General features: G+C 39.0%; 2 protein-coding genes across 3 annotated transcripts; one reads left to right on the top strand and one right to left on the bottom strand.

Annotated features, from left to right (window-relative positions):
• The first annotated feature begins 8,372 nt into the window (after window positions 1-8,372).
• LOC148847058 (protein IQ-domain 26-like) lies at window positions 8,373-11,641 on the top strand. Of its 2 annotated transcripts, none has more exons than XM_088949536.1 (4): window positions 8,373-8,973; window positions 9,471-9,941; window positions 10,467-10,661; window positions 10,772-11,641. In XM_088949536.1, the coding sequence occupies exons 2-4, from the start codon at window positions 9,531-9,533 to the stop codon at window positions 11,456-11,458; spliced, it is 1,293 nt and encodes a 430-aa protein (XP_088805662.1). In that variant the 5' UTR covers window positions 8,373-8,973; window positions 9,471-9,530; the 3' UTR covers window positions 11,459-11,641. The 2 variants fall into 2 exon arrangements, with proteins under 2 accessions (XP_088805662.1, XP_088805663.1); XM_088949537.1 differs by lacking the exon at window positions 8,373-8,973 and adding an exon at window positions 9,106-9,262.
• A 6,844-nt stretch (window positions 11,642-18,485) lies between these two features.
• On the bottom strand, window positions 18,486-22,894 carry LOC148847057 (putative pectinesterase 53). The gene is made up of 5 exons (XM_088952585.1): window positions 22,200-22,894; window positions 21,648-21,837; window positions 21,303-21,509; window positions 19,959-20,194; window positions 18,486-18,936 (listed from the first exon to the last, which is right to left on the bottom strand). Exons 1-5 carry the CDS (start codon window positions 22,556-22,558, stop codon window positions 18,789-18,791), a joined length of 1,140 nt encoding a protein of 379 aa, XP_088808711.1. The 5' UTR covers window positions 22,559-22,894; the 3' UTR covers window positions 18,486-18,788.
• Window positions 22,895-26,270: the final 3,376 nt, after the last annotated feature.

Raw genomic sequence — 26,270 nt, 5'->3', positions numbered from 1 at the left:
AATTCAGCTCAAAACTTGGTTTAAATCTCGTCAAGCTAACTTGAATAACTTGTAAAAAGTTTGGCTTGTGGCCACCCCTAGTTAGGCCTGTAAACAAGTCAAATTCGAATCGAATAAGGCTAGATTCAAATTCAAAACCGATTATGAACTCTAATATTCGAATTCGATTCGATATCTGATGGATATCAAATATTTCAGTTTGAATTTGATTTCGATTATCAAATTAAATATTTGCTTTTATTTGAATTCAACCGATGGCAATGGTGGTCGTTAAGGTGGTGATGCTGGATTGTTGGCAGTCTCACAATATTAGCTTGGGTTGTAGTCTTAGATACGAGACTATTGTCATTGGTGATGGTAGTGCAGCGAAGGAGCGATAGAGGAGAAGATGATGGTTGTCATTGATGATTGTGGTTTCCATTGAGACTACTGTCACTCAACAGCTATCACTAGCATTGCTGTTGGTAATGGTGGTTGCTTGGGTGGTGGCAATGCTGAATCGATATTTGAAAGAGGAGAGATAGAGGAAAAGATGATTAGATGAGATATGAGAGAGAACTAAGGAGTGGTGGCCGGTGATCGGTACTTGACCGTCGAGTCATTAATGTGGCCAATGTGGTTGCTCGGGCGACGATGATGAAGGGAGGGTTAGGGTTTGAAAGGAGATGGAGATTGGAGAGAGATACAGAGGTTTGAATGTTTCATGTTTGCTTGATTCAATGCGAAATGAGAAAGGAGATTCGAAAATGGAGAATGTCATTTGTAATATATATATATATATATATATTTATTTATTTATTTATCGGATTTGATCAATACATATCTGAATTAGACTGAATAATTTAATCAATTAAAAATTAATATTCGAATTTGACCGAATATCCAATTCAAAAATTCGATTCGATTGTACAGAATCTTGGCTTAGAATTCAAAATTTCAAATACCGTTTACAGGTCTACCCCTAGTTAAAGGCTGTTTAATCAATAATAACACCCCACGTCATCATTCATGCTGCTAAGTGAGTGGCTGTGGGTATATATATATATATATGATCATCGATACGGGGTGTTGTTAAGGGTATAATTTTGAGTTCGACTATGCTACTGAAAAGGACATAATACTAGAAAAAGTTATAACAATAAACGGACATTATAAGAGTGGTAAGCAGGTTTTCATCAAAATTCGCAGACGTTATTTATTGCTCAAAGCATTTCCTCTATCATGCCTTGTGGCATCAACAATTCAACAAAAGCTTCAAAAAATAATTTACCCCTATATTCCATTAGGCTGTGTTTGGTTAGAAAGAAAAGGTAGGAAAACATGAAACCTATACAAGGTAGGGAGGGAAATCTTATCTCTACCTTTCCCTTCAATGAATTATCAATTATTCATTGTTATCACGTTAAAAAATAAAAGACAACTGTAACACATTTCTGCCGATTGGGCCATAAGTTTAGCCCAAACCCAAACGCTCGTAACTGGGTCCATTTCTTTGGAGTGTGACTTAATTGGGCTGGGTCTAATATTTGGTAGATGGAAAGTGGAGCATGTAGATCTTCTCTGTGATGAATTCTGATGTTCCCATCGTCACTGAACTTTTTGGTAGATGGAAAGTGGAAACTTAGCCAAGGTAAGGAGAAGATGTGCCAAGCAGTTGGATTATAGAGCTTTTCTGGAACGAGAGGAAGCGATAACAACAAAGGAAATGCTCTACCAAAGATAACAACAAAAAACTCACTGGGCACTGGGCACTTGGGCAGGGGTAATGGGAACTACACATGCTGCTTTTTCGTATCGATTCCCAAATTCTTTATGTCACCGTGGCCGTGGCCTTACAAGTTGTCTATGCCCAGAATGAGCATTCTGAGATGATGATATTCAAATTTCAACCATGTAAATTGCTTACTAGTTTCATATTTTTCTTCTGATTTTCAATGTAATTAAATTCCTCGATTACATGGTTGCTATCTTCATGTGTTCTAGTTGGTTTTTGGACCCCACTTAAGCTATTGATGGGAGCCATTATGGTGGGCCCTAATCTAAGTAGAAGGGAGACAATTTTTCATGGGCTCAATGTGTAGAGGCAATTTTAGTGAAATGAGCCAAATAGGAACAAACCCTTGCAAATAAAACACAAAAGAACAAACTACTCATTAAGCCAAGAAAAGCAAGCCCCTGTCTTTTTTTTTTTTTTTATTGTGCTTTGATAGATCGTACCAGTCATGGCTCATTGTGCTACCTAGCATCACTAATTCGATTTTACATATTTTGGTTAGGACATGGTTTTATAATTACTAGAAATAATCTGAGTAACGTAACAAAAGTTACCTATTCAGATACCCCAAAATTAGGTCATTGGTCATTGTTTCAACTTTCAATAGCTTACTTGTATCTTACAATAAAACCAAAGTTTTCTTTAATTAATAACTTTTTTTTTGGGGGTGGGTGGGTAAATCAACATTAGATAGCCATTGTACTAGTAGGATACTAATAGGTGATGACACAATCTATGTACGAATTCAAAGCTTTTCAGTTTGTAATCTCCAATGTGAAAACTTATAATAACAAAAAGCAGTGCATTTGGATATATCCCAACCAACCAACCACAAGATTGTTGAACCATCAAAAGACAAGGATGCTATTCTTTGGATAAGTAATCTATTTCTTTTTTTTTTTTACTTATTGAGGGGGTGCTAGGGGCACCCAATTTTACCTTTTTTTTTGGTTTAATAAATCTCCTATAGTGATACCAATTATATAATAATTAATACTTAGTGGTCCAAATCCAATAATTGATGGTCCCTGAATAGCTTTCTGTTCTCTAACAAAATTCACCATTTTCTGTCCTATTATTTCTCACATCTAATCTATATTCCTTCTTCCTTTCCAATTCCATGTGTTCCCATGCATCCCTTCAAGAATATAACTTTGAATAACTGTGAAACTGTTACCTTTCACCCCCCACATAGATAACAGTACTCTCTCATTCTATTCCTCTGTGGCTCTGTCCTTCCTATTAAACTCCAAAGTACTTCCATGTGCAGTACTGAACATGTCACACTGGTATATGGAATTAAGATAAGGATGGAGTTATACATATCAAAACAATTTTTGTTTTCTTTCTAATTTCTAATATACTTGTATATACTAATTTTAGTCATCACTATGTTTACATTTTAAACGTCTTTTACATATTCCTGCAATTTAGGGATTTTCATATATTCCTGCAATTTAGGTTCTTTTCATTTTACATGTGGAAAACCGCCATGACCGTGTCATATTTATAGTTGCAACTGTTGTAGGTCAATAAGGTTGAAACTTCCAAGAAAAAACTTCAATTTGGAAGGATGGTCCTCCTAGACAATTTAAATAACCCAAAAACAAATACACAAAGGGAAATAAATACCCTGATATGTTCTATTCTCTATATATCTTATCACAATCTCTATTAGGACTTGGTTTGGCTTGTAAATAATATCTAAACCTAACAGAAATATGGAAATTTCATTTGTATCAGTGGAGATGTATGTATGGGAGTGCAAATGACCTTGGTGCAAATCCAATCTTACCTTTTCAGGATAAACAAATGAAGGTATGAGGAAGATTGCCTATTTTAGAAGAGTAAAATGAACCCACTTTAGATGAGAGAATGAAGGTAGGAAAGTGGTGCAAAATTTGCATGTTTCGAGGTGCAACATTTGCAATGGATCCTAGGTTCCTAGTTAGACTAAAAGTGCAAATTTTGCATCCTACTTTGGATTTGAATGCAAACAAATGAAGCCTTGATTTCATATTACCGCAACAATTTGGGCAAAGGAAACGGTCACGTTGGAGTAATTAATGGTGTTGAATTAACCCTGTGAGCGAATGTTGTCAGGGTTAATTGTTTTTATCATTCCATGGTTAAAGAAGCAAAATAGCAATATGTTTTTGAAGGGTAGTTTGGTTCACTATAGATTAATACCTTTTACTATTTATATCAACTAACTATTAGTAGAAAAATAAAAATGTGAATTTGGTTTTCCATCTATAAAACAGCTTTGATAAGTAAGCTTAAGTAAAACAGGCCAAGTAAAACTTCCATATGACTAATGAAAACTAACCTAAGTGATAAGTTACCTTTTGTTAAATGACTTATTATAAACCTGGGATGGATTCCAGCAGAGTCAAGCCAAATATTTGATTATTTGATGCTGACTTGTCAGAAAAATTTGTGATTCTAGCTCGAGCTCGACTATGAGCCAAGCTCCCAATAAAAAATGAAAACTTATACATGTAAAAAATTATACATATGAAGATGTTTTTTATTTTATATATAATATAATATAATATAAACTCAATTAACCTCTCAAGCCTTACAAGATAAGTTTCATTGTGCTTGAGTTTGGCTTGATTAACAAATGAGCCTATACATTGGGCTTGGGCTTGAGATTAGTTTGAAGCTTGATTTAAATCAAATTGAATCAAGTTTTTCACGAGCCAAACTTGAATGACTCATGAAAAGCTCAATTTGAATTCACCCTTGCATATATAGACCAACTAATGAACCAAGTGCCACCTAAACGTCCCAATTCTAACATAGAGATATATTACTAAGATGACCTACCCTTGGACTTAGTGCACCATTAGATGAGTCATTTCATCTCAAATGGCGGAGAAAAATTATTTGAAGTATTCAATAAGTTACATCAACACTTGATTTTTTGCAATGACAATGTTATTTATTTCCTTTTTGTGCACTAGAGACCCTATTTGATACCCAATTCCTTCTTGGAGCATAAAGAACCCTTCAAAGCCTTGATTATAAATTACAATCTATGGAACATCCTTTAGCTGATTTGAGGACAGAGAGAGAGAGAGAGATGTTTAATTTTCCAATGTCAATAATGAACTCAACTTTGACTATAGTCTTTCACAAAAAGAAAAGGAAAATAAACTTCTATTTAAGATGTGTTTGATCAGTTTGAAAGACTTAGGAATCCTTAACTGCCAACACCCATAGTTTTAATAAGAATCCAATTATAGTGCATAATATTTGCAACATGCTAAATTAAGATTTCAACCAATCATGTTAAAAATATTAAATGGTCTATTTACTTTTCATCGGTGCATGTTTTACAAGGTGTTTTTACTTTAATGAGTTCAGAAAAGTTGAAGATGTCAATTGTGATGTATTGTTTATCATTGGTTCATGTATTTTACTTCATATTATAGTTCATGCATCATAGATTTTGCCTATTAATAAACCCTAATTTATTGTTGTTAATGTTGTTGTGCATGTATCATCATCACCATCATCTTTTTTTTGTTTTCTAATTTTTTTTTATTCATGGAGCTCCACACGAGGGTATCCCATCTCCATGCTCATAACCCCCCAACTTTGGAGGCAATGGTATTTGATGCCAAGCCTCCACTACAACGAATCAGAAACCCTACCAGTTGAGCCACCACCAGTTGACCATCTTCATCATCTAAGCCTTATGCCTACTATACAAGGTCAGCCACATCAATATACTTTTGCTATTCCATTTTGTTCAGTGTCATGTGCTCTTAAATCATTTATTATTACTTTCATCTAAGTCCTTTTTCTATTTGCCCCTAACTATTCTAACCCCCTAAATCTTGATACCTATATCCCAAGTCCATAAATGTTTTCCTTGTATTCTTTAATGACAGGCTTCAGAATTCTCTAGAATAGCTGAGATAGCTAATGGTGACTTTAGGAAATGGTACTTAATTACCCATTTCAAATCCTTTGTTGGGCAAATATTTGAATTGCTTTTATGCTATAAGTCTATAACTAACTATATTAAACCAATTTAAAAATGATCCAATTTATTTTGAAGTGATAAGAGTGACGCTCTGCCTCCATGTCTGATATAATTATTTGTTTTTAATCTTTTAACTTTGTGCAGAGCCTTATGAATGGTTGGATTGTCATATTGGCTTTCCTTTGAAGATCTACATGGGAATTTTCTCAAGCACCTCCTTCTCCTTGAAAGACCCAACCTGGGGCTATGTTTTTCTTCAAGCGTCTGGATGTTTTCTTCAGTATTCTTTCTTCTTAACCACTCTCCCAAAGTCAATTGAACAAATAGCGCCATTTATGGTTCTTTTGACCCATTTACAGCTTACAGGCCGCGCATTCATCACCCACTTCAGAGTTCAGCCCTCCCGAATGGGCACCAAGTCTCCATTTTAACAACTTACCAATTCAGATTTGAGACAGTTGACAACTTCCTTGAATTGTACCATGCTCTAAATAAGAATTTAACAACCATAAATGTCTTGTTGATGGAATCAATACGAATCAAGCCCAAGTTACTATTGATGTAATTTATTGCCGACCGGAAGTTAGAGGTCAGAGCATTATATTTCATCTTTTTGTAATCTGTATGGACTATGGAGCACCCCCTTTCTCCAAATGGAAACGTTGTGAGATTTTAGAACCATTATTGGAAGTTGTCTGTTGTTTGTTCCCCATCTTACAGGAGATTCAATCTTCACAATTTAAAATCATAGCCGTTGGATATGATTCTAACACATCACTTGGATTGGATGATCCAACCCCAATGTTTGATCTTGATGCACCAATTGGACTATTAAGGATTGAAGCTAATATTGGGTACAACACAGAGACGCAGGCCCACAGCCTAGTAAGTAATATTGGATTTGGAGCATTTCACAGCCCAATAAATATTGGGTTAAGCATGTCTCCTAATATTATTTATTGGACAATGGACATCACATCTATTTGCCGGCCCGCAATGGATTTGAACTTGGGTCCATAGATTAGATTTAAAACCAGACCCAGCCTGAAAATCCGAGGGCAGCTTAGAAATTAGAATAGTAGCTCAAGGCAGGAAGGAACTAGGAAGCCGTTCTGCAGAGTGCAGCCGTGAGAGTCACCTTTTCAGAAAGCTCCAAGAAATAATGAATGCATGGATCATATCATACGGGGTTGAAAGTTGAAACTCGGAACCCTCCCTCTCTGTCTGATGCATCCTACCTGCTTCTTTATTTCTTTACCCCACCCGGTCAATCCCTTAGGCGGGGCCCATTATTAACGGTCAGCACTGATGTCTCTGAAATTTGGGGCGCAGGATCAAGTTCCTGGTCGCGTGCGGCTGGGGCCATACCCCGTCCCCATCTACGGGCTACGGCCTCGTAGTTGCCGTAGCCCGAGACCCGAGACACTACCGTTACCGTTGTTGGCGATATCCTAGGGCTAAGGTCTCCTCTCCTCGTGTTCCATCTCCAAATCTAATTATGATCTACCAATAGTTTAGTGATAATAAATAATAATAATTTCGCATTTTGATTTCGAGTAGATGCAGGGATTTTGTCGTCGTAACTCGTAACTCAAATTAATTAATTTTATTTTCCGATTTTAAACTTTCAAGTTTAAATGCTCCTCAGTATTCAAATTTTATGCAAGATTCTCGCCCATACGCGGGAATTTCAAATAACTCCTCAATATTCTTTTTTTTTCATCGCCCCGACCGTTGATTTCCGTCAACATCTCTATCATTACTTATATCTTCCCCCACCACCATCAAGTACTTCTCTTATGTACTACTACTACTAACGCGGTTGGTTTGGTATGGATGGTGTGGGTATGGGCCGTGTGGCGCATATAATCTTAGAGCCAATCACAACCGTCCCATTAGCCCAATATTATCTTCAACAGATGATCTTAGTGTGCCTTCCCCTGTCCAAATCTGATGGTTAAGGTCATTCCATCTGATTCTGATCCAACTCTGAATATATGTCTCACTTAGAGTTATAAGTCAAAACGAACATAGGGGCCCACCAGCTGGCATCTGACTTACAAGTGTCAGTGGCAGTAACCAGTTCAATGGTGGCCACACTGCTGAGTGGTGACTGCCTGACTGAACCGGACCATCCTAGGGTTATACTTGTTCGCCCGGTTGCTTGGCTTGGGTTGAGTTCCCAAATTACCACAATACCCTTACCAAGTATATCATATTTCGATCCTAAGTTCGGGTACCCTCCGTCGTCGATAAGAAAATTTTCATGGGTTTTGTAAAAGTGAACTGGTTATATTTCGTAAATTCCGGAAAAAACAAGGGGGGTTTGCATAGCCCACCTTCGGATTTTGTCATCTAAAAGGGTGATAAAACAAGGGATGGGATACGCGTCTTTACATAAACGATGATGGATGAGAATCTATTTACATTTACATAAACACCCCTATGTCAACGAGACCTTAATAGGGGGCCTAATTTGTTAATTAATTAAAATTTAAGGTTTCTAGGTATTTAATTCTATATTTTTTTTTTCAAAGGAAGAAGCCTGTTTTTTTTTTTTTTTTTAACTCTATAAAACGACTCAGATGTGCTGAGGTCGTCGCGAGAACTCTTTCCACCAACTAAGCTCCGGTGCAGAGATTCTCGTGCAGAGAGAGAGAGAGAGAGAGAGTGGCAGAATTACTAAACGAATCATCGAAGAGCAGTGAAAAATCACTGAAATCGCAGTAAGATACGGTAAGCAATAGACAGATTTTCTCCAACCTAAAAGAGAGAAAGAAGTTGCAGGCGTTGATAAATCATTAGGGTCAGAGAAGAAAGGAAACGCCCTCTTATTGGCTGGGTTCTAATGGAGGTTCAGAAATACAGTAGAGCTCTGTTCTGATACCCATTTCTCCGTTTGATATTTGGGCTCTTCTAAAGAGTTGGAAAGCAAGTAAAAAGAGTTGCAGAAAGAAACACGAGGACAAAGGGGTAAATTTGTTATTCTTTTGCATGCGTTAAAGAAGAAAGAACTGTTCCAGACCTCACAGAAAATAGAAAAAAAAAAAAAAAACTGAAGAGATTCACGAGATTGTCAGCTGCTGAGAACGCTGAGGTATCTTTCTTTTTTGAGGACACGTCGCTCCAGAAAGTTTTAGTGTGATAAAGTAATATACAGAGGGAGAGAGGGAGAGAGGGAGAGAGAGAGAAAGTGAAGAAGGTGAGCCTTTTTTTGAAGCTTTACTTTGTTTCTTATTGGACGATGGAAAAACTCGAGCTTTTCCTTTTTTCATCTTTTTTATTTTACTTTCTGAATTTATTTAAGGTGGTTATTCACTCTCACTGAGATGATTTCTTTCTATTATTTAATGGGCCATCTTGCTGGGGTTTGGCTGTAATTTCCATTTTGTTTGTTTAATTTGAGTTTTCAAGCTTTTATTCTTTAACCCTTGTTTCTCTCTGTGACAAGTTTTTGTCTTGTAGTGCAGTTTTTCACGAGGTCTTGACAGGTTTTTATTTTTCAAAATTCCGTCATCTTTATCCCTTTTTCATTTTCTTCATTTTTATACCGAGTTTGTTTAATTTTTCCTCCATTCTTTACTCGTCAGTTCAGTGTTTCGCAACATGGAAAGATCCTCGATCGCTTTAAGAGCGTTTTTCTCTGAACCACCTATTTTATTCTATATTTCACTCCTTAACGTCTTTCTCTGGCTGTAGGGCTCGTTGAAGTTAATATCTTCCTCCATTTGTTCAGTTCTTTTTATTATCGATCTGAATATGGGGAGAGCGACGAGATGGTTGAGGGGTTTGTTGGGGATGAAGAAAGATAAGGAACAGAAGGATAATTCTGGCTCCACCGACCGGAAAGATAAGAGAAGATGGAGTTTTGGCAAGTCAGGGAGGGATTCGGGGGGAATGGGTCAGATCTCGTCTAGCATTCCGGCTAGCATAAGTCAAGCGGATGCTGTTTGGTTGAGGTCTTATTACACCGAGACTGAGAAGGATCAGAACAAGCACGCAATTGCGGTGGCTGCGGCCACGGCAGCCGCAGCTGATGCTGCCGTTGCAGCTGCGCAGGCGGCGGTGGCCGTTGTGAGGCTTACAAGCCAGGGCAGAGGGACAATGTTTGGTGGTGGGCGGGAAAAGTGGGCCGCGATAAAGATCCAGACTGTTTTCCGGGGATATTTGGTAAGTGTGCTTTTCATCTTTACCTGTTTCGTCTAGGTTTGTCACGCTTTTCTTTCTTTCTTTCTCATCTGGATATCGATCTTTCCCTGTTTCGTCTGATTCTCTTATGCTTAACTGAATCTGTAGCTAGCAGCCTAGCAATTGTTCTTCGTATTTAGGATCCTTTATATTCTTTGTTTGATTTTGTAAATCAGCGGATTCTTGTCTTATCTGTATCTTTTTGTTCCTTTCTTCTCTATCTTGGAAACTGAGTTTGTGGTAGTTTTTTCAAATTTGGTCTGATTAGTTTCCCTGCCTCTGGTTTTTTTTTAGTTGCCTTGGTCCCTACTAATTCTACTACTTTCGAGTGCTCTTCATATTCTTAATCTGGCACAACACTTGTGCGCTTAGTGGTCTAATTCTCTGATTCTTTTTCAGCTGGCTTGCTTCTGTTTTTTCTTCCATAGTCCGTATTTGCTAATTGGTTATTTTCAACTTGTTCTTCTTTCTGAGTTCATGTGTTTGTTTCGGTTCAAACTGTTTCAGGCAAAAAAAGCTCTTCGAGCTCTGAAGGGACTAGTAAAGTTGCAGGCTCTTGTTAGAGGTTATCTGGTGCGTAAGCAAGCCACTGCAACTCTTCACAGTATGCAAGCTCTCATAAGAGCCCAGGCCACCGTCCGAGCCCAGAAATCTCGTGCTTTCGTCAACAAAGAGCACAGATACCCACCGCGTAAATCCATTGTAAGAATCTTAATCCTGGGCGAGAATTGGAAAATCTGGCATTGTTGTACAGTGGTTCTATTGTGTTAGTAAGCATTTCGTCTCAACTCTCCCCTTTTTGTCATTTTCAGGAAAGATTCGACGAAACCAGAAGCGAGCACACAGCGTCCATTCACAGTCGGAGGCTATCGGCATCCATTGAGACTGCAATTAACACCTTTGAAGAGAGTCCTAAAATCGTTGAGATCGATACTGGAAGACCCAAGTCGAGATCTCGTAGAACAAACACCTCAATGTCGGAATGCGGAGAAGACCCACCTTACCTAACGATTTCTTCTCCTTTGCCGTGCCAAATTCCTGCTCGTCTGTCCATTCCAGATTGCCGCAATTTTCAAGACCTGGACTGGGGCTTCACCGGAGATGAGTGCAGGTTCTCTACAGCACAAAGCACCCCTCGGTTTGTAAATTCAGGTGGGTCGAATGCACCCGTCACACCCGCGAAGAGCGTGTGTGCCGACAGCTTCTTCCGTCGTTATTCGAATTTCCCGAATTACATGGCTAATACACAATCGTTCAAAGCAAAAGTTAGGTCACACAGTGCTCCAAAGCAGAGGCCAGAGCCGAGTCCCAGGAAAAGGCTCTCACTGAACGAAATGGTGGAATCAAGGGCTAGTCTGAGTGGAGTTCGAATGCAGCGCTCCTGCTCTCAAGCTCAGGAAGCAATCAATTTTAAGAATGCCGTAGTGGGCAGGCTCGATAGATCTGCCGAGTTTGTTAGAGAAACAGAGAGAGATTATTACATGCAAAGGAGATGGTAAATTAAGGATGAGTTGCGTTGTCCAGTTTCTTTATCTCAGTGTAACCAATAGGATTATAACACACAACGTGTTGCGTGTAAATTCACAATCAAGATCTGATTTGAATTTTCTTGGGATGATAATTTTGTTTACAGAACAATGACGTTTCGATTAAAAGAAACGAAGAGGGAAACTTCACCTTGATCTTGTGAATTGCTATCAACTCTCCGGCCGGCCCGTCCCCATTTGGGTATCGTTTAAAACAATACTGGAACTGTTTGTTTCGAATTCAAGTGTGAAGATCATGGCCATATTGACTTAGTGGTAGGAACTGTTGGATTATTTAGACTTAACATTACGTTACGTCATGGAGGGGGATGTTGGGGAGTAAGCTTTACGCTGTTTAAAAATTCCACGGCCAGTTGTCTCTCATGTACATTTAAAAGTAGCCGTCGGTATGGAATAAAGGAAAATAAAAGGAGGGAGGCCCTACTTCAAATATGAAAAGATGGGTGGGTCCTCTTTGATCCTTGTTTAGAATTAAGAATTTTTTCCATCCATAATGATTAGAAGAGGGTTTGGTTTTTGATTGATGATTGTAGGGTTTTCGAATACGTACTTTTGGGGCTTGCATCATCATCCATTTGGCACAGCACAGATATTGGGAATAGGACTTGTTTTTGGTAATGGTGCCTGTTTGACTGAATCATTTCTTTCATTTATCTCTCTGATAGGAAACAAAAATTTCGTGAAATGTGTAACGCCGATGAGGTCTGGTCTTCGGTCTTTCGACTTCCGAGTTGAGTTCCGACACCATCTAGGACCTTAAAATTATGTCAATTATGTCCAGGATTCCTGTTTTTGCTTTTCCGTTTCCGCAACAAGCGTATAAACCGTTGTGAAAACGACAAAAAAAAATGGTGAGAGAGAAAGTGATGGAAACGCTTCAGATTTTTTGAACGTGGTGAAGGTATATTCTTATTTTTGGCAATTGGTGAAAGAAACGTCGAAAACGACTAAACACAATTAAAGAGGAGATGATTTTAGTACCACCCTTGTCTCTTTCATGTTCATGCAGGAAGCCAAGCCAGCAACAGGATTGCGAAATTATATTCTGTTTTTTTTTTTTTTTCAGGAATTATTAAAGCTCTTTCTACGACAAAGTTTGGTTTATACTTTTATTATATTATAGGTTGTTTGGGGGTTAGGGGCTAAATCTAATGCATTTGTCACCATTTATTTATCAGATTATTGTTATTATAATGTAACTGCAAAAGTAAAGCTTTTGCTTTTTCGCTACAAAGCAAAGCTTTTGTTTTGTTTAGCATAAATTAATGCAATTCGAGGTGTTGTTTTTAGCAATAATTTATAAAAGTTTGAATTTTCAAATGGTGGGAATTGTGGTTGATTAAAGAGGGGGTTAGCACTTTTACACAACTTTTATGGAATCAAATTGCGTATTAAGTATTTAAAGTTTCCCCTTTTTGAACTTATTTAAAATGAAGCTTCTTTGCTCGTTCCGTCCCTGATTCCTCACTCACTAGTTCAAAAAAGTTCGGATCGGAAATTCGAACGGATTGACAGAAGATGTCGGTAGACGGTTGTCCATCATTACTGATTTCGGAAAAGATTAATGGGGTTTAAAAATCAAGGAGGTCATGGCGCTCAAGGTCAAGGATTGGTTTAACTGCGATAACTGGTGCTATTTTAAACTGGTTCGACCACTGTCGATGTGATGGGCTGGCCCACAAATTATGTCGGTTCACGATGTGTGGAGGAGTCCGCGTTGTGGGGCACTGGACGCGTGAACCAAGACTTATGCGATCAACTCAACAAAGAATAACGTTAACCAACGATTTCATTATCCCTTCTTCTTCTTCTTATTCCAATGTTATTTTTGCTCTTCTCTTCTCAACAGATAGAAGATCCCTTACTAGCTCACACCGGCAGTCAGTAGTCACTGGATCTTCAACAGGTCGAAGATCCCTTACAACTCATATTACCCTGTTTTATGTTTCATTTTGTTGAGCTGTAAGCCTGTAATGCTTACCTGAATGTAAGCATTTGATTTAAGGCTTCCGAGTCCAAAATCTCCTAGTTCGACTGGTTTTTATTTGATTCGAGCCATGTGATAATCGAATCTGCTTTTGACTTCGTTGGCAAAATCAACCTCTTCTCCACCTCTTGGTCCACTTGACAGTTTCGGGTTTCGCTTTCTAACGTCTATTGCCCGTCCGCCGCGTAGATTTGTACGTTCTTTGTCCTCCGTCGCTGTCATCATCTCTGTAATCGTTTCCGTCAGAAGACAAACGGAGGTATCAGATGTTTTTCCAAGACAGTTACTCTAATGGAAGTTACAGTATTTCCTTCCCTTTGTTTCAGAGAGATGTGAATTACAAGTTAGATTGGCAGACCTGCCAAGTTACTCTAATGGAAAATAGTTACTCTAACGGAAGTTACAGTATTTCTCGATTATCTACCAAGTTCTTGGCAGACCAGCAAACTCAGATGAACGGGCAATTCAGGTTGGAAGATACGACTATTTCTTCAATAAACAAAGATGTAAGAAATCAAGGTCCCTCAGCCTTTTAAGACCAAGTAACCTACACTTTAATGTCCATGATGCCAATGTTGAATATACAATTAAAAGTGATAAACTCTCAACTGGAAAAGATATCATATCTGAAAAACTTCTTACCAGTCAATTGGAATCATAAACCTGATAGTCAATCAGGTGTTATTTATCGAATTTCATCATAGATTTTCCTATTTCACATTGGACCAGTTTTATTTAATTATCCATACAAATTTGAAAATGTATGAATAAAGGGGAACGAAGAGATTTTCCTAGGATGTCTCCGTCTGGTTCAATATGCTTGTAAAATATTAGCCTTTTTCTATCATCGTTTGAAAGAGAAAGAAAAGAGGAACAAACAAAAATTTTTAAATAAAAAAAATTTAAACCCATTAATCTAATTAGATTAATGGGGTGGATTTTATCATTCATTCCGTTCTCATGGTAGTCACAGCTGGGATACCCATCATTGATCGAGTCCGGATTCCCTGCCGTTTACCTGCATAACATTGCAGTTACAATGGATAACATTTATCTTCTTATACAGCATTTGCAGAGAGAGATATTTTCAATTCACTGAGGTAGCATTGATGATCTGATGGGCTAATAAAATTGTAGCCCAAGTTTCGGATTGGGCTTGTTTTTGAATTATTATTATTTTAGCATCCGTTTTGGGTGGGCCTTCACTCTCAACTCTCAAGTCTCAACACCCCGATTTTTATTGGGCAAAATCAAATGAGAACTGATTATCCCTGTGGTTGGTTTATGGATTCCCAGTGCCAAGTTAGCGAATGCTAGTGCTATGTCAGTTGGTGATGCAAATGAATGCCCCATGCAAGTGGGCCAATGAATCTGACTGAGCCCAATCCACAAAGAGTATTGGTAGTGATGCTGTTTGATCTGAGGTGGTGTACGAACCGAGAAAGAAGATAGTTAGATAGTTTTTGCCAATAGGGCGGAGCTGAGGTGATAGGATGGAGTCACGCTTCAAGACCTGTGATTAAGAAATGGCGTTAAAGGTTTGAGGAGTTATCCCCGTATAGATACTCCGATGCTCAATTCAATAGAGGGTGGTAAATGGTCGGGCCGAGCAATAAAGGTGCTGATCCGAGTAGAGTAACAGTATGGGTGCTAAAAATCAGAATCCCTTACCTTGAGAAAGAGATACATTTTTATAGTCAAAGGTCCGTGTTCTAATCGGATTGGACTTCCGGGGTTGCTGGGATGAGATTAACCACCGAGGTCTTTGAGATAGAGTCTTATTCCCTAGCGGAGTTGTCCTCCTCCCTCTTCCTATCCTTAGTTGTACTTATCCGCGTAAGGTGCAGCTGATGACCTGACGTGGTTAAATAGATAAAATGGGGGGCTATAGTAATAGCGTAGCACGGCTGGGGCCATGGAATTGATATATACCGCGGAGCTAACTGGGGTGATTGGACGATGATTGGACATCCACGTGTCACCTAATGCCAGCTCAACCATGACCTGAACAGGTGGTCATAAGCTTGGTTTCTGTGCGATTAATCCCTTCAGCTTGGTTTCTGTACCGCAAGTGCAATTCCATTAGTTTAGTAAGAACTGGTTGGGTTTGAGGCATCTCACACTTTCTCTCTGTCTCCAGTGGAATATGGGAGAGAGAGAGTGTATTCACTTAAACAAACGACCTAAATTGTGAATTAAGAGCTGCTTCAGCATTAATAAAATTAGGGATATGGAGTATCAATTCTGGTTATTGGGGGGAATACCTGCAGGTAGCAAAGCTGGGGGTTCATTAATCAAAAAGGTCAGAAAGTTTTAAAAAATGGTTCAGCTCATTCTGTAACGCAACACGTTTTGGTGAGGTTTGATTTGTTTGCTTATTGAAGTTATACGGAGAGGAGTAGACGCGCCAACTACGTGTTTGTAATGAACTCCTGACGCATTCATGGTGGGTGACAGGATCTGTTCTTCACAAATGGGCGCTTCACACGCACATCCACCGTATATTGGGAACATTTCCCGTATTTATTCACGAAAAATGTTATCAATACATGGTAAAATATGCGTGTGAGGCGCCAATTGTGAGGAGCAGATCCGGTCTCAGATTGTAGGTGGGGGGAAGAGGGGGCGGGGTAAAGCCAGAGACCAGAGTCTGCGTCTCTCCATGTTTGGCAATTTCAGGAAAGCCTGAGCTCTGAGACGTGGGATCCACTGAGATGATGATCCGCGATCTCCATACAAATAAGAAAGTGGGATATGGGATCAGCTATGATGTCGTTTAATTAGGCATCTGTTTGAAACCGTTACTGTTGCTCTAGAAAATTGCACAACATTAGCGCCATGTACGAGAAAATGGTGTTTTAGGAAACAGACTTATGTTTGGAACTGTTTTTATATAGAAAATGGTGTTCTAAGCCATGTTTTGGAAATCAGGAAGCATGGTTTGGAACAATGTCAAATTTAGCATTTCTTGGAGCTACAGTTCATTGCTGCCAACAGGGCAGTGATGTGGCAGTGGATAATGGGTAGAAGTGTAGAAAACGTTTCCTGGAGCATTGGTATCAAACAGAAAAAATTGCAGTTGCTCCAGGAAACGTCCTACCTGGCAGCAACGATTCCAAAACAAAAAAAAAAGGCTCAGCTGAGAAAATGGTGCTCAAAGCCACACATCAGCAGCACCAAGAAAATGCTGTTGTAACTATAGCATTGATGCCAAACATATACTAGGTGGGTGGAACGGCTGTTTCCGTTTTAATACTTCCAGAAGAATAGAAAACGAATTTGGTGGGTGAGTTTTAACTTTATAGCATTGCAGGTTCCAGTTTTGTAGAAACATAGCGTTTGTTTTGCATCGACACCATTGTTCCAGAAAACGGTGATACATCAACGTCACGTTGGAAAAAACGGTGCTCCAGGAAACATTTGTTTGTTTGGAACCGTTTTTTCATAAAAAAATGGTGCTCCAAGCCACGCTTTGGAAATCGAGAAGGTGTGGTTTGGAGCAACGCTGAATTTGGTGTTTTCTCAAATTGTACGAAAACATGATATGGTAGTGACATAGACTTTCTATAATAGGTATCAGTGTTGAAAATAGACATGAAGGTTGCAGTACTATTATTAAATAGAAAGTGTTTATTTTGCTCTATAAAACATTCTACTTGGTAGCGACATTTCCAAATAGAAAAAAAAAACATTATTTTCTAAAAAAATGATACTTCTAATCCACACATCAGCAACATGGTGTTGGTGTTGTATCTATGCCAAACATATACTTAAAAGAAGAGACCAAATCAACCCCCACAATGTGTCCCACAGCACATCCCCACCATGTATTATAAACATCTCTTGATGACGTGAGATCATCATTTTTTGAGATTGTCATTGGAAGATGTTCCCAATGCACAAGGAGGATGCAATATGGGACGTTGTGGGGGGTAAATTTGAACTCCTCAAAATAAGACTGGTAGGAGGAGCGGGTGACGGACGATGTATGATGTGATCTATCTATCTATAATCTATACGTGAAAAAGGAATGATTTCCTGGCATTGGCACTTTATTTATTTATTTTTTTGAAAGTGGCAAGAAAGTTAGAAATTAGGGGATTGCTTGCATAAGCTTTTGTGATCTTGCTAATCTCTAATAAATAGCTCAAAAGCAACTACAAAGATGGAACAACGATATCTACTTTCTTCCAAAAGCAAATAAAAGTTTTTTTTTTTTTTTTCCTCTAGTAATACTTTTTTGGTGCATGGCGTCTTCGAAGCAGGGCCCACCCATTCCCATCTATGATCTAATAGTGAATTCCAATGTCGTCTCCGCAAACCGCAGATTTAGAGCCTTCATGTACAAGTATTTACCAGACCGGAATTTGGTATGAATACTCGGTGGGAACACAGAATCAGCAGCATGCGAGATCAGATCTCTGTCCACCAAGTGTGCTTAATAAGTGATTAATGCCTTTTTCCGTTTTTCCCCTTATGGGCTTTGTACTTGTCTGCTGAGCCCAGTGATGGTTTTCTACTTTTTTTCTCATGTGTAATTAATAGCATACGAATAAGTATTAATATAAAAATAAAAATATTAATCATATAGGACATATGGTATTTTGGATTAAATTTTATTACATTAATGAAAACCAAATGTTTAAAATTTAATAAGGTGGTGTTTACCTGTTTGGTATCAAAGATTCAAAGCCAATGCCTGAAATCAACAATTTGACTAATAGAAATTCATGAGCAAAGTTGAATCCAGCACAAACTCCCAGGTTCTATTATTTATTTCTATTAAGACACACAGCTGACATTAAGTGCCACGTAGGAAATATGCTTCTCTTCACAATAAACAAGAAAAAAAATGAATTCTAAAAATATTGATTTTCACTGAAATGGAGGTAAAGAATTGCAACTACGTTTTGAATAAAACCAAATAAATCAAATAAGAAATGTCATTGCATGTTTGAACTGGTAATGGCACTTTGTGAGACAGGTGTAATATGCCATCGAATGCGCTCATCCTTAGAGCTTCTTATCCTTGACTTACTTTAGCTCGTGGGCCTGGGGCCTTGGCCCCTTATCATTAAGGCTCACTCAGTTTGGATTTTGGAAAGAGTAAAAATACAAATAATACAAAATATGAGCTTAAGTGTCTTCTCTAACCAAAAATGAAAAAGAAAAAAAAAATAATAAAGAATCCAAATCCAAGAGTTGGGAGATGCAAAAATAACATTTTCATTAACATATTATCAACATTATTTTAAAACTTATGGAGGGCGTGAGAATGGGGTGGTGTGGAAAAGTTTACAATTTGATCCACTCAGATCCGTCAATGAAGCTCAGTGTGATAAAAGGCTTGGCCTCCTCATCTGTGAGTTCTCTGGACCATGAAACTCTTCCCGCGTAGCTTGCTCCAGGTCCTGTACATTTGTACTGTCCATAGAACACCGTCCTATAAACACAACAACAACAACAACAACTCAATAAAGATAACAAAATTGAATCGACCCCCATTTGCAATTTTTCATTAACACAGATGACAGACCTCCCCAGCCGGGGTCAAGGTTAGGTGGGCTCTGTTTTCTTTTCATCTTTTAAAAAAAGAGAGTGCACTACACATGTATTGCACTAGAAAAGGTGAAGACACGTACATAGTTTAATTTTGTCACCCCATCAGTAGTTTGGTCATGGGCCCAGTTCTGCTCATAGTCGTTTTGTTAGAACAGAGTGGGAACTGGGAAGGAGAGAGGGTTTGAGGGGTCTGTAGAAAGTGAAAATGACAAAATCCAAACTTAGACGTTTCATAAATGGATCAAATGAGTTTGACAAAAGGCTTGTAGTTTTCCCTCTGTGCAAAAAACTGAGTGGCCACCGCCCTGCTCTGCCACTATGTTAGTATAAGAGAGAGACGACAACATTTGGTAGGGCTAGGGCTCTGAGATTATACAGAAAAGTTTGTGAACAGTGCTGAGTCCGGACTCATTTCATGATCATGCCATAGTAATTAGGGTCTGGTAGTGGAGAAAGTGGCCACCTAGTCGACCCCATTTTAACAATGTTTGGATGGTTACTTAACACTTCGCTTTTGGTTTGGTGGTGTTGGTGGCGGCAGCGGTGCCGGCAACAACTATAACAATATTCTATAACATATTCTACTTTTGGAATGGATGGGTAAGTGGGGGTACCATTACTCTAAACTCTAAAGATTGGAGGTATCATTGTATTCTTGGTATCTTGTCCCATTCTTCAACAACTGAGCTGTAAAGCTTTTCTTCTGATTTCTTAAATCTGATTTCATGACTGAGCCCACTGGTCTCAAACGCCCAAACAAGGATATGGTTTAAGGCTTTAAGCCTTTTTTTTTCTTGGGAGGGGGAGGTGTAAAATGTTCACTTGATATACGCTGAAATTGCAGATTCCAAATTTGAAGAAAAACACAACACAGAGAGAGAGAGAGAGAGAGAGAGAGCTTACATTTCCCTGTTGGGGTCTCCCCAGTTATACCAGCCTTTGGGAATGACAATATCGTCCATGTACGTGTAGGCAAAAACGACCCTAGAGAATGTACCCCATGCCCTCCCGAGGTAGAGAGCTCCTGAGCCCGTGACCCTACAGTTCACAAATGAAAACCCCGTGTCTTCCAGTAGACTCATCCTGTTTTGGGCAGTTACTGCCCCATAGTTCTGAGCAATTGCATGCACATTACATCCCTGCCAAGAAGTCATGAAAACACATTACCCATTAAGCCATCATCTTCTGAATCTTTTTTTCTTTTTTTTTAACTGAACTCACCACCCCATTCACCATTCACTCTTCTCCTAATTAAAGAAGCACATGTGCCCCGGCCCCCGGCCATTCCCTATTCCAGGCTAGCTAGCTGGCTAAAAGGGGACCAGGCTGTGGATGCTGATACCATCCAGGCTATTAAGTAAGAATAAGCCTACCCATCTTTAGCAAAAAGAATGGATCGGTGCGGTGGTTATTAGGCCTTGGGACCAAGTCCTAAGTCCTAACATAAGTCTCACTCTATACATTCATGGCTTATTAGAGTCTTGGCAGACGGGTTGGGCTGGGCTAAAAACAATTATGTATATAAAGGCCGAACTAGGTAAACAAGATCCAGAAAAACTGGGCTGGTCCCCACAGTGAGCAGGTCAGATGATGAAGAGAATTTCAACCTAGCATCCTCACTTCTTTCGGATCATTCACTCACATGTACTCGTGGATTCAGTGAGCCTTCTTGGTTGGGAGTTTCCCACAAGAAAGTGGGTCCCACTCTTCACGTGTAAATTGTGTATGACTTTTCTGCAGGTGTAGGTTCTATAAGATACTCATATAGAGGCTGCAGTTCAATTAAGAGATGCTATGTTGGGCAGTTGGACTGGCATTGCTAGATGCTAATGCCTATTTCAAAGTGGGATATGGGTGTTGTCTAGATCCCAATTTGACGACAGAAAATTATGCTTCATTGCTTCGGGTTGGGAGTTGGGACCCCTTCCTTGAATCCAACTCCTTCACTCAGCACCAGTTTATTTATTTATTTTTTTATGTTTTAAGACAGAGCAAAATGAGACAGAAATTTCCCCTTCTCCGGCCTCTCTCTTGTTTATTGAACTGATGATAAAAACACTCGAAAAAACAAACGGTTTATCTTTATCAAGAATATTCTTGATGTAAAATGTTGGTTGAAAAGAGATGATTTCTTTACAAGTTTGAGATTGTGCTAAAAGGAGAGAATCTGTTTTCACAGGATTGATTGATGCAGTGAGAAAAGAGATGGGTTTGTCAGGAATGGTGCATAAAATATGAGAAACCAACCTCAAACAGTGACAGGCCATTGCCAAAGATGAAATCCACGGAGCCTTCAATGTAGCAGTCTTTGTAATAGTGCCTACCCAGATGATCATAGAGTGTATCCTGTGCGCCCAAGAATCTACAACCCAAAAAGGCTGCTGTATCTCCTGAAATTCTGAATGCTACTGCTTGCTTTCCAACTGCTCCTGGAGGTGGAAGGGGGTTTGTGTTCTGCGCCACATGTTTGTGTTTATCAGGATTCATGATTCGGGGGAGGGGGGGGGGGGGGGGGCAGAGAGAGAGAGAGAGAGAAACAGAAATGCTAGGACTTTTCTTTTCAACCAAAAAACAGGACATTTGCAATTTTACCTTAAAAGTGATGTTCTTAGCTATAAAATAAGCGGAATTCACAGCAAAAGTCGCGGAATTGAAGGTACCAATCGGTTGCCCTCTCGGCCCAAGCGTTTGAGCTGTGTCTCCCCATTGAACAATTGTTTTATCTGCTCCTGCTCCTTCTATGGTTATGAAGGATTTCAATGGTGGTATATTCACCTTCTCCCTGAAAGTTCCATTTTATGGAATCCAACCTAAGTCACATTTTACCAATAGTTACAATACAAAGAAAGCGAACAAGAAGAAAATGTGGAAAAAGGACATTTCATCAGATATAAAACAACGAAACAACAAAAACAAAAATAATAATAATAATAATATAAATCACTCTGTTCTATGAAACTCCACTTTTTCATAATCAGACTGTTTACTTTTGTCACACTGAACAAGAAAAGAATCAACCAGACCAGAGTAGAGACAAACTCTCGAATCCATAAATAAATTGATACAGGCCCAATCGGAAAAGAACGGAACAACAGAATAAAACACAATCAAAACTAATTAGGGAATCAATACTCCAATACTCACGTATAAACTCCTGCATTGACCTTGATAACCACCCTAACAAGATTGATGAATGGAAGTGAATCGATGGCGTCCTGAATTGATGTAAAATCTCCTGCAGCCGGGTTTTTACTAACAGTAAGAGTATAAGATGGGAAGAGCTTGTTCTTTGCTGTGGAGAAGAGTGAGTGTTTAAGGCTTGCAACAAATTTAACCCACTTCATGAATTGCTGTTCTGCCAACTGGGTTTTTGTCACATTGGTCGACAAATTCACGCCCGCTGACTTCCTCGGTCGGACACCTTTGGTGTGGCACAGCGTTTGGTTTGGATTAAGGAGGAGAAGAACCAGAGTAATACACAACATACGTCGTAAATTCGACATTGACGTGGAGAAAGGGCCGGGAAGGGGGGCGGTGGTGGGGGGTGGAGCGAGGGAAGGAGAATGAGAATGTTGTTGAGAGATGTATTACGAGAGTAGGGCTTATTGAAAGCATTTTATAAACAAACCTGTTTTTCTCTTTTAGGTGGAATGACAGATGTTTAGCAGAGACTATCAAGTGAAAATATGGGGGTCACGGGTTCTTCTATGTTCTAATTGCATTGAAGGAAGGATGGAGAGAGAGAGAGAGAGAGAGAGAGAGAGAGGAGAGAGAGAGAGAGAGAGAGAGTCGTCATGGACTCACAAGGAAACAATTTACGCCACAAGACAGACTCCTTTTGATTGTTTATTGGTTCTTGTTTTCGCTTTTCTTCTTGTTGGTACCCGTGACCGTGAGTGAGTCTCTCTCTCTCTCTCGCGTCTCTGTTTGTGTCATTGTGTGTGGAGGTGAATATATTCGTACTGGACCATGAGACGGTTCCACATCATATAATACCCCACCCTGCGCTGCGCTTACATGTCTGATTGTTTTCCCTCTGACTGTCACAAGGGTGGACCCAAGACCAAGAGTAAGGTGGACCCATGAAGGAATGATGATCACGACCATCCAATCAGAATCAAGAAACAAAAAAGACCATAAATATTCTGCCCCACAGTGGCCCACATTGTTTATATACATGTCAAAAGACTCATTCCAAAGCTCTGGATTTGTTACAACTTACATGTGGAGCATGGGTTTTTTCACTTACCCATTTTTGCGCTCAATTTTAAGTCCTAAATTTTGATTTTCCAAGTTTGTTTGGTAGCCATACAAGGGAATCTTGTTTGGGAAAGATAGTGGACAAAATTTTAGCCCAAAATGCTCCACCACCACCTCCACATCAATTTCAATTCCTACTGGCAAAGGTAGTCTCTGCTTCTTGCTTTTATTAAGATGAATTGAGAATATATAAAGGCAATATGATTGCTGGGAAAGCTCCAATACAAGGCAATATTTTAGGAACCCGTCTGGCTGTCAACCAGAGCCTGGAGGGTTTGCCGGGTGGCAAGTTGGTCGGTTCAACCGGCTGGTTCGCCAAGTGAAATGGTCAGAACTATCCAAATCTTATAATTCGACCTGGTATCTCACTGAGTCACTGGTTCGACCATCTGGGTCTATAATGTCAGGGTTCAGTTACTAATAAAGTTTAGCTTAATGTGAATTGTGAATTAGGATGCCCACAGGCACAGGGTATCTGATATGTAATGTAGGGGCTGCAAATGATACCTCTCATATCTGTTTGTCCAAATTTATATTTGAAACCATGTCCAACTGAGGCGGTTTGGATCTGATTTACTTATAACCAAAATGGATCGAATATGGATCTCCCCAGTCCGATCTCACATTGATCTGATCCCATAATATTTAATTTTTGTATATACTTATGTCTATATAAAATAGATATGCAATTATATAAAATGTTGGTTTTAATATTTATATTCATCAAAATTCAAACATTTATAGGTTCAAATATGACACAAGTTAATTTTAAGCCGCTATTTCTAGTTAATTTTATTAACAAAATATAAAATTTTGATACAGTATGCAAATCTGATCTGAATAGTATCTGAATCCCAAGGAAAAGATGGGCCGGTTCAAATACAAATTAATATTAATGGGATCAGTCAAGAAACTCTGAAAACGAAAGTTTGACGTATACTGATGCCTTTATCCATAAAATTAGGAAGAGATATTGAAAAGAACGGAAGTAGAACAAAAATTAAGGCAGTGGATGTGTTAGATAGATGAACCCAAATAAATAAAAATGGAATAAGTCAATAAGCTGATGGTGATGAGATTCTCAAAGCACTTAATTTTATAATTTTGATTTCTTGGTTTAGTTATTATTGGAAAAGAAAGCTGGTCGCTAGCTAAGAGATGGTAGCACAGGGTGGTGATGATCGAAGGTGAACCATGAATGGACATTGGACTAGAATTCTGGACCACGCAAACTTTGTCAATTCATCATGATTATATATTCAACAAATTCTCTGAGTTTTAATTTGTTCACATGCTAATGAATGTATCATAATCTTGTCAATTCATGAATAAATTGTACAAACAATAGATAATGCATCACAAAAGTACCCAAATATTTTTGTTTTGTTTTTTAGGTAACAGATGAATTAAAGAAATTCAAACCATTAAGGTTGATACAACTCTATTTGACAGTCAGCCCACCAGCACCTCCTGAGGACAAAAGAGGACAATGACCACACCAAATACCTCTCTGCTCTCGCCAGACGACGACGGTGGGCCAAAACTATTAAAACTAGGATTAATGAAAACGAAGATACAGACATGAAAACATGAGATTAATTACAAACCACACAGATATCATGGATAACACTGACTTGTAATGTCAAAATCACAACAAGGTTTCCTTGAAGCTTGACCAACCACGGCTTTAGGTCTTTACAATTCGAGAATACCAGGACTTGAGAGAAATTCCAGCAGATAATTAAAGGGCAACTGGACAGAGCTTCAGAGAATTTGGCCGATCGATCGAGGGAAATCTGCATGTCATAGAACAATAAGCCACTACAAATACAGACTGTTGCCACTGCACCAAAACCAGCAAAAACATTTTCTGATGAGAAAGCACCATCCACAGGAAGGAAGTTTCCCAAAACTAAACTTGTGTGTGCTGACTGCTGAGCGAGCATTTGGACTACTTGCCGGGTGCAGGAGATGGAACGACTGGAACCCGAGTTTGGATCCTCCCACTCCCACCCCAGGGGCCTGGATACGAAGATCCCTGCATATCCCAATGCAAAACACTGAAAACAGGAAATATATGTATATATATATATATATATCATTAGGTCTGGGCAAGCCCGTGCTCACATCATACTGACATCCTCTTGCAATCTTGCATCGAGAATATCTCCCAATTCCTCCAATAAAGCAGAGGATATTCTGCTATAAAAGGTTGATCGAACTGACGGACGCCGAACTCGTCATGAAAGATCTTAATTTTTTTTTCCAGATTGCCCAGAGGAGGCTAGCTCAGCTTTCAGCTTTCAGCTTTCGAGTTAAATAACCAGATAAACCAATCAAATAAGGATAAACCAGCAACACACTCAGTAAATGACGGTTGGATTTTAATCTCATAAGAGATTAAATCCAATGGGTTTGATTGGTCAATCACATGAGAAATTGCACCTGCACACTTGGTTGAAAAATCAGTTTTTCTCTTACAAAAAAAAAAAAACCCAGTTTTGAACTTGTCCCACATTAGATAATTACAATGTTTATTTTCAGTATTTCAATAGGAGCTTATTTACACTCCTTAGAATTAGTAGAGGAGAGTATGGGGATTCGATACCGCACAACGTGCGCGCACGCGTGTGTGTGGCGCAATGAGGCGCTTTAGAGGCGCACTTTGCTCGCACCTGCGTGGCTCGCGATGGGCGGTTCTTGTTTTGGTGTGTTGATCACCGTTGATCACCGTTGGTGAGATCAACGGCCACAATTCGATCGGGTGTGATCAAGAGGCACAATTCAAAGTTAACATTCACCAACTGTTAACAACTTTTTAAACAGTCACAATTGTTGAAATTGTGACTGTTCAAGGTGCCTTCTCTAAACCAGCACCTACCTTTTCCTCATACTTCTTCACAAATTATTTAAGGAGCATGAATCAGACTCCAAAACACACAATTTCGAAATTCA

Source organism: Nelumbo lutea, chromosome 6, assembly GCF_056320005.1.
Source record: "Nelumbo lutea isolate HS-2025 chromosome 6, American lotus-T2T, whole genome shotgun sequence".
NCBI lineage: Eukaryota > Viridiplantae > Streptophyta > Magnoliopsida > Proteales > Nelumbonaceae > Nelumbo > Nelumbo lutea.
Note: the sequence above shows the minus strand (reverse complement) of the source record. Positions and strands in the feature narration are given on the sequence as shown.